Source organism: Cyprinodon variegatus, unplaced genomic scaffold (assembly GCF_000732505.1).
Source record: "Cyprinodon variegatus isolate N-32 unplaced genomic scaffold, C_variegatus-1.0 Scaffold324, whole genome shotgun sequence".
NCBI classification, from domain to species: Eukaryota; Metazoa; Chordata; class Actinopteri; order Cyprinodontiformes; family Cyprinodontidae; genus Cyprinodon; species Cyprinodon variegatus.
In genome coordinates this window covers 644,444-657,953 of record NW_015150777.1, presented here as the reverse complement: position 1 = coordinate 657,953, position 13,510 = coordinate 644,444, and the positions used below count along the sequence as shown (strand labels likewise).

General features: G+C 35.1%; 1 protein-coding gene across 1 annotated transcript in view; it reads right to left on the bottom strand.

The window, feature by feature from the left end:
- The window catches only part of map1a (microtubule associated protein 1A), a 41,861-nt gene extending 28,351 nt beyond the window's left edge, over positions 1 to 13,510 (bottom strand). The window contains exons 1-2 of the mRNA XM_015384810.1: positions 13,314 to 13,510; positions 11,925 to 12,026 (exon numbers count right to left, since the gene is read on the bottom strand). Coding sequence (XP_015240296.1) covers positions 11,925 to 12,026; positions 13,314 to 13,482 — 271 coding nt within the window. The 5' untranslated portion in view covers positions 13,483 to 13,510. The remainder of the gene's footprint in view (positions 1 to 11,924; positions 12,027 to 13,313) is intronic.

Below are 13,510 nucleotides of genomic sequence, written 5' to 3'. Positions count from 1 at the left end.
ACTTTTTACATATGGAGATGAAGGAAAGGGCTAATTTAAGTTTACCATAATAAGGCACCCAGGAAATAAATTGATGCTCTTTTACAGATTTTACGTGAATTCAGGAAAAGCAAGTCTTTCTCCGCCGCCTTGTGTTATTAAAACTGCTCTCCACTGACCCCGTTTTTTCTAATGTCTCTTCATTTAGCCTCTTAATAAAACCGAACCACATCACAGCTGCTCCTGCTGAAAAAGCATTATCTCAAATGACTGCTGGTCTCCTCTAAATGTCACACAGCTGTCGGCTGCACAGCTCGGATGGCCAACCTGCCACGCCTTTTTTTCTCCCCTGAATGTGCTAATGATGTCAGACTTCTCTCTTCTTCCTCCTTTGCCTCTTTACATCACATCTCTTAGATCCTTTAAACATCCACATAGCAGCTAGAAATAGTGTTTTGTTTTCCACACGGTAGTAGTAGGTTCTTTTTATTTCTGGAAAGCACTCTGTAATAAGGTGCATTAAGGTTTTGAATGAAGCTGCTTGTCTAAAGGTCAACAGTTTTATCTTTAGTGAGCCTGAACTGTGCGATAACAATTGTACATGGAAACTGTATTATGGTAGATGTCAATAAAAACTGAAGTTTATGATTGTAAACAACGTGTATTACTATGAAGACGACCAAACAGACTTCTGCTTTTTTTGCTGTAAGTTACACTTAAATGTTCTGGTATACAAAAGATCACCTAAGTAAATAGAAAATCTAGTTTTCTGAAAGTGAAAATGGAAAAAAGATGGACGTGCTCCTCCTGGATCGTTGCCACAAACTCATCCAGGAGGAGCATGTCTTGCAAGTCAGTGGCAAATTGGCTTGAGATGACATGTGACCTGGAGCTATATAAATAAACTGAATTAAAAGCTCTCCACAGCATCTTGGCAACTTATCACAGATTCTGGGGAAGTTTCACTTGTCAAACCCATGCCTGATTATTTTCAAACCTTGAAAAAAAAATAGTCAAAACAAATTCATTAATATAAGATATGTTTAAAGATATAAAAGCCCACAATCTAAAGAATAAAAAACACTAACATCTATCAGTCTAGAAAGAGTAGTAAATATACTCTTAAGGTTTTGGACTCAAGAGGAATACAGTTGCTGTCAACAAATTAAGAAAATATTGACCAGCAAGAGGAGTGCATGTATTGCCATCATGTGGTTAAGCTGTTATACAACCATAAGTGATTTTAAATGGCTATGTACCATTTAGTCCTTGAAGATAAAGAACTTGAATGTGACCTTTGATTAGCTACATGGTGAGATAAACATGGCTACATTTGAGTCCTGTGGTGTGACAGCCACAGGACTCAAATTTTATTGCGATATCTTTCACTACTTCAAGGCTGAGCATCTAAAGTCGCTGTCTGAGGTGCTGATTTCTTTAGAAGGGAATTTAACAACATCCAACTTTGCTTATCTAGAGGGTCAAAAGTACAACATCTACAACCCTACAGGCCCCAGTATCTCATAGTAGTAGTTACGTAGTTAAGGTTTAGCGTTTATGATTCAACAATTAGAAACTGAGACTGGGCAACAATTACCTGAGAGTGTTTTAGGGCCAGAACCATTGCAGCATGAGGACAGGATATTGCTTCTGCGCCTTCACGTCGAAGAAGTCACCTAAGATGGTTTAGGGATCTGATTAGGAGGATTTCTGACCCACTACCTTCGGACATTTTCTGGACCACTGGGGCAGTTTTGGAGAGATTAACAGTCATTTCAGAACTTATTAACTTCATTTCATAAAAGTTAATGACAGTGAAAGACTGCCTTAATGTTTACTCATTATTTAGGAAATGAGTTGAAGAAAAAATTAAAAAAAAAGATATTACTCAATGACATTAATTAAAACTTATGTAATTACAGGCTCTTAAATGAGATATTTACAGGACACACAGTGAAGATGGCCCGCTATGACAGCTGCACTGACTGTGATTGCCTGTTTAACTGCAAAAGCAGCATTTTCCCTGCCACTCATCCCCGCAGCCTCTCATCTTTCTGGTGTAGTTCACGATTCAATCAAAACTCGGTACTCATGAATTTCTTCTGTTTAAAGCAGGTATGATTAAATAAGGTGCGTGAGCCCTTAATCAACGCTAAAGTTTTTTTTAGTAGCAACCCTCAAAAGTAAAATAATTTATTATATCACACAATCTTATCTGAAAATAAAAAGCCTTAAACTGGTTTATATGTTTGGATTTAAAAAAAGATGTGCAAACCTGTTGGGTGCGCAAGTTGGATCTACTATCTAGTCATAGTCAGAATTGCTTCTATAACATGGGAAAACTGCAGCCGCAAAACAAAAAGAAGTGAAATTTGTCATTTATTTGTTTAAATCAAAATGTTATAAAGAAGACAGGTGGTTTAAAAGGGGTGTGAAGGAAGCCATTTATGTCAAGAGAGAAAAAACAACCTTAAATAGAGGGGGTGGTCTCAGGTTCCAGCTCTCAAAAACCTACAATGCAGCAATAGAGTTGATTCCTTCCAACTATCATCTCAATCCTTATTGCCATGCAGGGAACCAAAACATCTTGCCTGATCAGCCAGGCCAACAAGGACCCCAATGACTTCGCTTTCAGAGACATAGACCAGTATCAGGTATTGCAGGCCAAATGTTATGCTTATTCCAACTAAACAAATAATATATCTGATTTAAAAGCATTAATTTCACTTTAACTAGAATTAAAAATCCCTAACCATGGAAAAGATCAACTGAAACAGTTGGTTACAAAGTAAACATTCACTTTCTATCAAAGGTAATAGTGTCAAATTCGTGTGTTACTAACTTAAATGTGACCTCATCAGCTCAATTAACTCAATGTAGTTTTCTATCCGTGGAATAAATGGAGAAACTTTGAACTATGAGCAATTTCAGGTTAGGTTTGTTAAGAAACCAATTTTAGGATAAGGTCTTATCTGCTAATTGCTACAGTTGTAATGACCAAATGTTTATTACTTTAGTTACAATAAGCTATAAATATCACTCTGTGGTTAATACATAGAGTTGGAACAAAGTCAAATTAACAATAATCAAAATCTCTTGTTTGGATTAAAATAATACTTTTTTATATCAATGTACAATAATGTTGCAAAGCAACTATTTTTGACTTAATTTAAATGAAAAAGATTAGTTCAAATAAAATTAGAATCAGAGCTTTAGTGCATTTGGCTTCTAGCTCAAAACTTTTGAGCTTTTGTATTTTGTTATTAATAAATATTAAACCTATATTACTCCATGATAAACATAAAACATTACAATTCTATTTATGTGTGTATTAGCTGAATTAAGCTTAAGATCAGAGGTGGGTAGAGTTCCCAAATATTGTACTGAAGTAAAAGTAAGTAAAAGTAGAAGCAAAAGTAGCACTACTTCCTCATATTTTTACATATTTTCAAATAAAAGTTGAAAGCAGCCTTTAAAGAAATTACTTTAAAAAAAAACCTTTGTAAAAACTCTAGTCAAGTACTGAGTAACTGATTTACTGATTACCCATATTCAGAACAACTGATTCAATATTTTCTTTTTGTTATAAAGCTTACAGTATGTTAACTGTATTTTCATTCAACCCATAAATAACAGGGCAGACTCAGCAGATGGAAAATAACATTTATTAAATAAGCCTTATGTACAAAAAAGAAGACAGCGTTCCTCTCAGTGGTGCATATTTGTTTTAAATAAGCTGGTTTTCATTAAGTTAAACATGCTACACAATGGATGGAGTAGCTAGAAATTTTACTCAAGTAAAAGTAAAATGCTGTAAAACTACTTCTAAAAGTTTTTTTTTTCAAAAATATATTGTAACTGATGTAAATTTGAAAGTAACTAGTTACTACCCAAATTTTCTTAACATACAGCATGTAGTATTCATCAAAACTGTGACATTTGAACTGAGAATGTTATCTGCTAAAGGACATACATCATCAGGATGCTGATTCGCTGAGGGTTTTAGTTAAACTGTGAAGGTTCTTGGGAACAGGCACCTCTGTATGACAAATTAATGCGTGTGTGTACCTGAAAAGATGTGGTCAGGTACTCAGCCCCTAAAAGTAGGGTGGATAAAATTTAGGCTTTTTTTTTTGTATTATTAGTTCAACTTTGGTTCCATCTAGGGAGATGCTGTCCAAACTAAACTATAACACCAACATAAATTGCCTGCAAAGTGGTGCAGTTTGTAGCCATGAGGAGGGCTGGGGTTTAGTCCCTGCTTTAGGGTCTTTCTGAATGGAGTTTTTATGTTCTCCACATACATGCATGGGCTCTCTCTGAAAGTATTCTGGCTTCTTTCCACAGACCAAAACATTACACTTAGGTCGATTGGTGACTCAAGATTGCCCCGGGGTGTCAATGGTTGCATGTCTTTATGTTTCCCTGTGATAGTGTGATGACCTTTCCTGGTTGTAGCCTGTCTTTTGCCCACAGACTGCTAGAGATATAGGCACCAGGCCCCAGGGACCCTGAAGGACAAGTGGTAGGAGACAGATGGATAAATGCAAATGGCTAGTGCCTGCAATGTGATAGTAGTTTTAATCAAACTAAAAACAATCGATGGTGCAGTTTCTACATCCACATTTACCATGTTTTGAAGTCAGGTGCAACCTTGCACAAAAAAATGTCTGCTGTGGCGAGGCTGGAGACATAGGAACAATGAAGACATTCTGTGCACATCTCAACATATTTGGTCTGTCAGGCGAAAGACATTATAATTCATTAGTCTGTTTTAAGTGGCTTCTGCATTTATTTAGCTTCCTCCCAAGAACAGTTGACAATTTGTTACATTGAAAGGTGCTCAAAAAAAAAAAGAACCACAAGGGACACCATATGACTTGACCTAACACATACAGTACAACATGTTGTAAAGGTTCAAAGCGTTCAAAGGCATTCTTCTTTTCAGTATGTCTTATAATTAATATCAAAATTACAATTAAACAATCAGAAAGCTGGCGAGATTTAAAGCTGCATCTTAATTTTGTAGGTTAGCTTCTGAAGGTTTCATCTTTACTGAGCACACTGAAATACTTTATCTTGCATCAAAGTGGTTCTTCAGATAGAAATCCCCAGAGAAAGACTATTGTGATCCAAACATGCAGCTTGGAAGAAAAATCTTTAAAATAAAACCTCTTCTGTTGATTCAGCAGCTCAAAATTAGATTTACCTACAAAGATAAAATGTCATAAAGAACAGACTGAAATTAAATTACATGAGCTTTAAAAGCTATAAATGATGCAATTTTCACATGTTAGGGACGCTTGCTGTTTCTGCTGTATTATATCACTGTCACTCATAATACCTACCTGTATAACTTTTTACAATTAATTTAATTAATTAAGTAACTTATTGGTTGCACTCGAGGTGGGATACCAGGAATTGGGTTTGAGAAGTCAGAGAGATGTCAGTTTGGTGAATCAGTTAACCAGACATACAAACTATTCAGGGAAGAATCTACATCATCTAAACAAATCAACACTTTCCAAATCTATTTTATGTTAATAAAGACCTCAATAAAAAGCAAAGAATATATATATATATATAAATAAATTAGGTCTGACTGACTACTTTTGCAGAATGCTGCATGCTATACACATATACACAAATATCAGATATGCGGTGTGGGATAATATTTGCACACAGGATCTTCTGGATCCACTGAGGGATCTCTGATTCCACCCAGTGCTTTCTGCCAGCCATTAATCTGTAGCACTGGTCCACTGAGCCTTTATTAATTGAACCATGTGGGTGACAGCTTAATCTATCCTTGTTCCTCCTCTCTGGAGAAGAAAATGGATATCTTAGGTAGTCTGAATGCCATTGGGCCTTAGAGATGAAACTGATGATGACGTGATTGGACGTGTCATATATTTTTTATTGAACATCAGAGACTCATTGATATTGCTCTGCAGGGAACCTGGCCCCATGTTTAAAATGACTAAAAGAGGCCACATAAGGTTTTAAATAAAATTAGGTTTGTGATTTCAGGTGAGACTTTAGTGCTTAGCTGATTCATATATTGTTTTTATATGTAAACCTTATACATACATGACTTAACTTTAAGTGCAGGTGGATTTCGCAGCTACTTATTTTGGTGTTAAAAACACTATAGATCATCAATCAACTGCTCCTGGATTATTGGACAAAGTTGCTCTTTAACGATGCTTTATCCCTATCCTGAGCAGAATTAGGGGAAAGGCCAATAATTCGAAGTAACACCAGTCTCCTCTCCTGTCGATCTTCCAGCAGAATTTCAGTCAGAGAGTGATGGGTTCTTTGTCTCACAGCAATTGCAGATGCTCTCACACCCTCCTACTCTGAAGCACACTTTACACTGATTGTCAGGTATCTTTCCACAAACCTTAAAGAGAAACTGCTGTTGTGAGCTTAACAATGTTGGACAACCGGAAGCTTCTTTGCATCTAACATGTCTTCCTAAAGTTTTCCTGCACATGAGGACATGTTTGAGCAAAGATGGCGACAGGCTGGGTTGATGGACACTCTCCTTTAGAGGTACTAGAAGTCAACCATTTCAGCACATCTGCCACATTTATTCAGTCATCAGTGTGTTAATTAGATTGATAGAGTGATTTTAGGTGATATGAGGTGTGACTAACATGGGAAAAAAAATAAAATCCCTTTATTCCTTTGTTATAAAATAAACTTCATATACTGATACATCTCTGATGCTTTTCTACAGATTAACCAACACAATAACCTAGCAACAGTGTTATACTTTAAAAATCTAATTTTGTGTCTTGGTCAAATGTTTAATTTGAGGTTTGTCGGTTTAAGTTCCCCACATGTTTTACGTATTTTGCTGCTAAATGACTGAACTTTTTCATCCCATTCATCACAAGCGTGATATGGGCCCATAATGTTAAATCAAGTTGCTGTGGATCAAAAAATTTTGTACATTCAGGACAGAATAACATGGACCCAATCTATTTTTTTCTTACATTTCCTATCTCAAAAAAAAAACAAAGATCAGAGTACTTGTCAGATTACCTCTCTTTTTTCTAGTCGTCATTAAATAGTATCAGATTCTATTTCACAATCTTTTCTTCTCATTTGTAAATGCAAGTTGTATCTAAATTCATGAAACACCCAAAAGCTTTAGACAAAAATGTGATTAACTTGAACTGATAAAAGCTGCCTTTCTCTTTCTCTTTAAACAATGAGACACACAAAAGAGTTTAATGGACAGAATAAAACCCATTTGCTTAGGGAATAGTTCAAATTCTTCTCTTTGAATTTTTTATTTTAATCTAACAGTTTTCATCTGACAATAATTCATCACAATTTGGGTTGATAATTTAACACATTGTTCATCCTTCTGCAGCATTTCTCTCACAGTTTCATTGTTTGATTGTCTGCTGGGTTTTTGTCTGATTAAAATATATTTAGAGGTGTAATGTTTTAACACCGTAACTGCAGTGCACTCCTCATAAATTGGCACCTTCTCATGAAACATTAGATGAGTGAAAAGGCTTAGTATAAATTCAGCTTTTATTTCAGCAACAGAATCTCCTATTGACTAACAAGGAAAATATTACACTTATAAAATTTTTGGCTCTCATAATACTTCTTTAAAAGGGCACTTTTGTATTCTTTACAACTTTTGATTAATATTACTGTAACTACAGTCAGAGCATACATAAAAAAATGTAAACAATAAATGAATTATATAAATATAGTTCAAATACCGGTATATAATTCTATATAATTTCATAAAATACAATTCTGAGTTTTTAAGCAAATATTAGCATATTAAAGTTATGATATTAATTTGCTTAAATGTGTAAATTTTTAATTTTATGAATGTAAATGAAAGTATTAACCTATCACCTATTTGTTAGTTTTTTATTTAAATGATGAATTAACAAAATAATAAATATATTAATAAATGAATGGATAAACAGTAATGTTGGACAGTCAAAATTGTAGTGCAGTTTCCATGCACTTTCTTGCACCATTAAGGGCATGTTTCTTTGTATTCAATAAATTGATAAAATTAGTGAGAAATTAGCTAAACTCATCAGCCAACATATGTATAAAAAAAAAATTTTAAACAACCAACAAATGACAGACCATCCTTTTTGGAAGGAATAGATTTCCTTTGTGTTCTTTGTGTCTGGCTATGCCAGGCATGATGGCTGAGCACACACCCACCAGCCACTGCATTAGTATTCAAGGCACAGGCAACGAGGAGCCGGAGTGTGACGGGCAGTGAAACCAGTCTGTGGTGGCTGATAGAGACAGGTTCTTGAAAAGTAAATACAAATGATGGGGGAGTTTTTGAACCTCTCTCTGAGCATCAGTGAAAGTAAGTGGAGCCACATCAGAGCAGCTCTGAAAAATTGACCTTCAGTTTAAAAGCACGGCCTGATAGTTTTTCCTGCCAGGATATGATTGGTTCTCCAACATGACCTTTTACAGCTGGCATGCACCACTATTAGATGTGTTATCTTAGCTCATCTATTCTGACATCCAGAGTATACATATGTCAAAAACTTATCAACACTTTTCTTTAGTTACTTCACCTCAAACAACTGATATAAATAAGAGCAAGGCTAAGCAGAAGAAATCAGAAAATTGTCTCCTTCCAGCAATGCACAGCCTGTAAATGCTGAAAGACATATTTTCATCTTCTAAAGGATTTCAATTTAGCCACAGAATTTAAAACAGTAAACAAGACTCCAATATCGTTTCTGACTAAATGAGTAAGAAGACCTGAGACAGAAATCAAATCAGATGTGTTTGCTCAGTGACAGTCAGTCCCTTCCAGTCATCCTACACTACTGGCACTATTTTGCAGAACCAGGCTGGACGTTGCCTTTTCCATCAGATTAATGATTGGCCGGAGGGAGATCATAGGTGGCGACATGATGTGAATTTTTGTGAAAGAGAATAATGAATACTCTGTACACCAGAGTGCTCTAGACAAATGTAAAGACATCTGTCTGAAAGCTGTATCTAATCTGATTATAATAGAAACAACGTTCTTTAACACTGCAGAAAATCTACAATAGAAAAGAACATTTTCAAGATGCTAGAGCAGCCTAATCAATAAACCAGACTTTTGGAGGGCTTTATAGTATGGTGGGAAGAAGATCATACACAAATAAAGTAAGACAGACAAAAAACAAAAAACAAATGAAAATGCATCTGTGCTTAATCTTAGAGGTATAGTGAGGGATGTTCTTTTCGTGGGTGGATCATCAAAATAAGTGGTCCTCCTAGTGTCAATCAGTCTGGTGATATGTTTACGTAAGGCCTTCCAACATGCTAGTCCCTATTTTCACTTACAGGTGGAGTGTCTGACATAGTGGAAAAATTGCAAATCTCCTTTTGGAAAGTAAGCTTGTTTGAGCGATGCAAACAGCAACTTTTAAACAGAGCCTGCACAAGGAGCGATGGGCTTCTGCATGCTCTCGCACACGTTTAATAGTCTTTCCCTCCCAGGATCGGCTAGAGGGTTGTGCATTTTTTATTCTTATTTTTTTAATGGAGTGAGCTTTTAAAAAATTTGCGAACAACCTCCATTATACATTATACACAACGCAATAGTTTACTAAAAAACACCCAAAGTAACACATGACATCAATAATAAAAGTATACAGGTTATATTCTGTAAATAGAAAATTGCTTATGAGTCATTGCCAACACAGTTTTATCTCTCAAACTGTCTCTCAAAATGTGCACTAAACAGTGATTATAAAAATGACAAGAAATACGAATGAAATATATTATGTGTCCTGATGCTATATACTATGTGAGTTCAACTTTCTGAAATGAGCAAAGGCAAATATTTTCTTATACTTTCAATGTAAAACCACCCAAAGCAGGACAAAGACATCAAACCAAAATGAGAAATGGCTTCATTTCAGAGCAGATCTCTCATCAGTTTATATCTCTAATCTGCTCTGCGAGGTGCTGTCTGTGCTCTGATGAAAAGCACCAAATCTGACAGGAAAAGAAGCAGCAGAAAGAGAAGAGAGGAAAAGGAAAATGACAGTTTCAGATGCCCAAACGCTGATGGAGCCATTATAGAGCTAACAAGAGAAAAACGTGGCTCTGCTGCCACAGCTGATAATCATTATTGTTTTAATCACAGGGGAATGATTGGTTTGAAAAGTTGAATTATTCATAAAGGGCAGAGCTTGCGTGACGATCAGATTTAAACTAAAGCTATTTTGATTTTAAAAGGGGGTGGTTGCTGAAGTCGATCTTTTCATTTTAAACTAAGTTACATTTCATTTTCTAGCTTTATTACTTTTAAAAAAACATATATTTATTTGTTTAATTTCTCCACTGTGATATTCATGTTTGTATTTCTAATTGTCTACAAAGAAACAATTAGGTTTCTTTGTTTATTTGTTCTAATGAGGAGCATTAATTAAAAGACACACTTACACTAGAATTTTTTTCCCCCCCTTTTAAATATTGTTTATTATATGGAAATAAATTCTATCAAAAAATCCCAAATTTTCAAGGCACTTATTAATAAAACTATTACATTATTTATACAATCTAATGGGCATATTTAGTAAACACAGCAATTTTCAGGCAAACAGCATGTTTTTATCTTAATCTACAACTGGTTATAATATTTCCAAACTTATTCTTATTAGTATCCTTTTTTTTTAATTATCTTTTAATTTTATTATTGCCTGTTTTGTTTTATTTACATTATTATTATTTATTTATTTACCTTAGCCTTGCTAAATGCTCCACATAGTCTCACAGATACTCTGTCATGAAGCTGAAAAGGTTAGTGTATTTTTTGAGGTCTGAAAAAGATCACAAACTAAATCATAAATTAGGTAAAAGGCAAAAGAATTTTGAAAGACAAACTATGAAAGAGCTTCAAAGACCAAAACAAAGTATAAGAAACTATAAAGACAAAAATGAGGGTTGAGAGTTTTGTATATTTTGGTATGTTACTGACATAAGAGTAGAGTTACTAAATGATGAGCAGCCATATTGCCAGATAAAAACAGTTAGGTCGTGATCTTACTGCTCCATCCAGTCAATCAGTTTTACCTTCTGCCCTCATTGGCTCTCCCTCAGAGAGAACGTCTGCACATGAGAGCTGGATCAATACCAGCTGAAATGTATCCTGATTTCCTTCGGAGCATGTGAACAGGGCAGGAGATGCAAAGCAACAAAAGTGTGTTTCAAGCAAAGCTTCGGCTATTTTCTGTCCATCTAGGCTGAGAATCTAATGATAATTAATATAAAGTAATTGAACATTATTGATCTCACATTGCGGAAATGTACCTCTGCATTTAACCTTTCCCCTTTGGGAGCAGTGGGCTGCCATTGTGTGAGCAGTATGGGGGTTAAGGGTCTTGACTCTGATAATTATCCACATATTTGTGGATTTTTAAATAAAGAAAAACATACAGAATATGGATATATAAATATGTGGAAAATATAGTCTTGATATTTGTATAGAATTAATATATATATACTAGAAAAATATATAAATAAATAAAAAAAAAAATAAATAAAAAAAAAAATAAATATATATATATATCTATATATATATATATATATATAGATATATATACTAGAAAAACTTGCCCCGTAAAAAATTAATAGTATTTTAGTGTAATTTTGTCACGAGGATTCAATGAAATTGTCCCCCAAAGAAAAAATCCTATAACTTGCATATGTTATCATGTATATATTTCACAACAGCAAATGTTTTTGGGGGTTTTTTTTGCCATTGTAAAAGAACCAAACAGGCTTTTTTTTTTAACTCTGGAGTTGCAGATTCTGGTCTACATTGATCCACAGTAACAGTCAACATGCACAGCTTTGCACACCATAAAAATACTGCTGACATACTGGCTTCTGTAAAAAAAAAAAAAAAAAATCGATGAACTGAGTCTGACCTTTGACTTGAGGAGAAAACTGAGCGGTGTGTCTGGTCTTAAAAAGCTGCAGCTCCTTATTCAGGTCACAAACGGACAGATCAACATTCCAGGAAAGCAAACCTGATATTAAGAAAAGAAATCATTAAAAAACGATCGAGAAACAGGATTCTTTTTTTGCTTCCCATGAGATGGAAAACAATATTATCTGTACTTAGTTTAGATATTTTTCTCTGGAGTAAGATTCTTTATCTGTTTAACACAAAAATTATGTTTTGAGATTTGTCCTGAGGACAGGTCAAATATTTGATTAGGCTCTAACATTCTAAAAAAAAAAACTCCTCTCCTCTCCTCGTAAAATGTGCCGCTGAAATTTACTAACTGTGACATTCTTTAATTTTCCTGACCTAAAACTGAAAAAAAAAGAAATAAATAATACGTTTTAAAGCCTGGTCATGAAACAAAGATGCAGATTAACTCCAGGACTGCATCATGCAGAGCTTTTCATGCGTTCTTAAAACCACCAAAAGGCACATGGCAATTTTGGTGAGCTACAGCACATCTCACAAATCTGGCTTTTATAGAGGAGCAGAGAATAAAAATAAGAATTACCTCTAGAAGTGACACAGTAAGCATGTGGAGGGAAGAGCCCAGGCTGGTATTCAAAACCTTGGACCTTCAAGGGGCAAAAAACTACTCTAATGTGCATTTTTATGACAGGATCACATGTCTTTTCGTCTGCAGCTGTTTTTGGGTTGGAAGCAGAAAAAAATTGGGAGACACTGGCTTAGATTAAAGCTTACCGTATTAGTTTTATAACTGTTTAGTCAAAGTCTAGTGGCCAATTTTATGTATTGGCCACTAGACTTTGATATGATATGACGATTTATGTCCAGAGATGCTCTTTATCCAGTCCGACTGAGGCTGATGATTTTGCAGTATTGAGTTAAAGGGGGCAGGATACAAAACTTTTCGGGTTTTTGTCAAATGCATACAGGTTTGTGCCTGTTACCTGATAAAATATTCACTTTAAGATCAAAAGCCACAACATTTCATAATAGAGAAAGTCTCAACACAATTACAACTTATGCTTTTATTTATCCCAGATTACTGCAGACTGTTGCTTTAATGTGTGCAGAATCAGCTCACTCTTTCTCCTTAGAAGTAAGTTTTTATATTTTAATCTTTGTTTTTTTTCTGCTTCCTTCAAATTTCTTGTCACTTTGCTACAGTTACACCTGAATATCCTGAATAAGGGAAAATAAAGGATATCTCTAATTTTTTTTTCTGAACTTTAATGACAACTTGAGGTAGGATCAAGAGACTGATATCACTTAGAATAAAACTGTTTTCAATAGATTTGCTTTTTATGAAGCTAGACTGATCGAGAGCTTCAACCCTCAAGCTCACCTTGTACAATCTGTCTCCGAGCAGCTTCCAGGTGATAATCTGTTGGAATCTCTCCAATCACAATCAGCATCCGATAGTTTCTGTGCCGGAATGCTTCTCTACCACTGTGTTGCGAGTCCTCCGGTTCAACCTGCTCCTCCAAGACTGCTCCAGCCGGGAGGATTTCCATGGTAACAGTGCCACCAGTGGACGCTGAG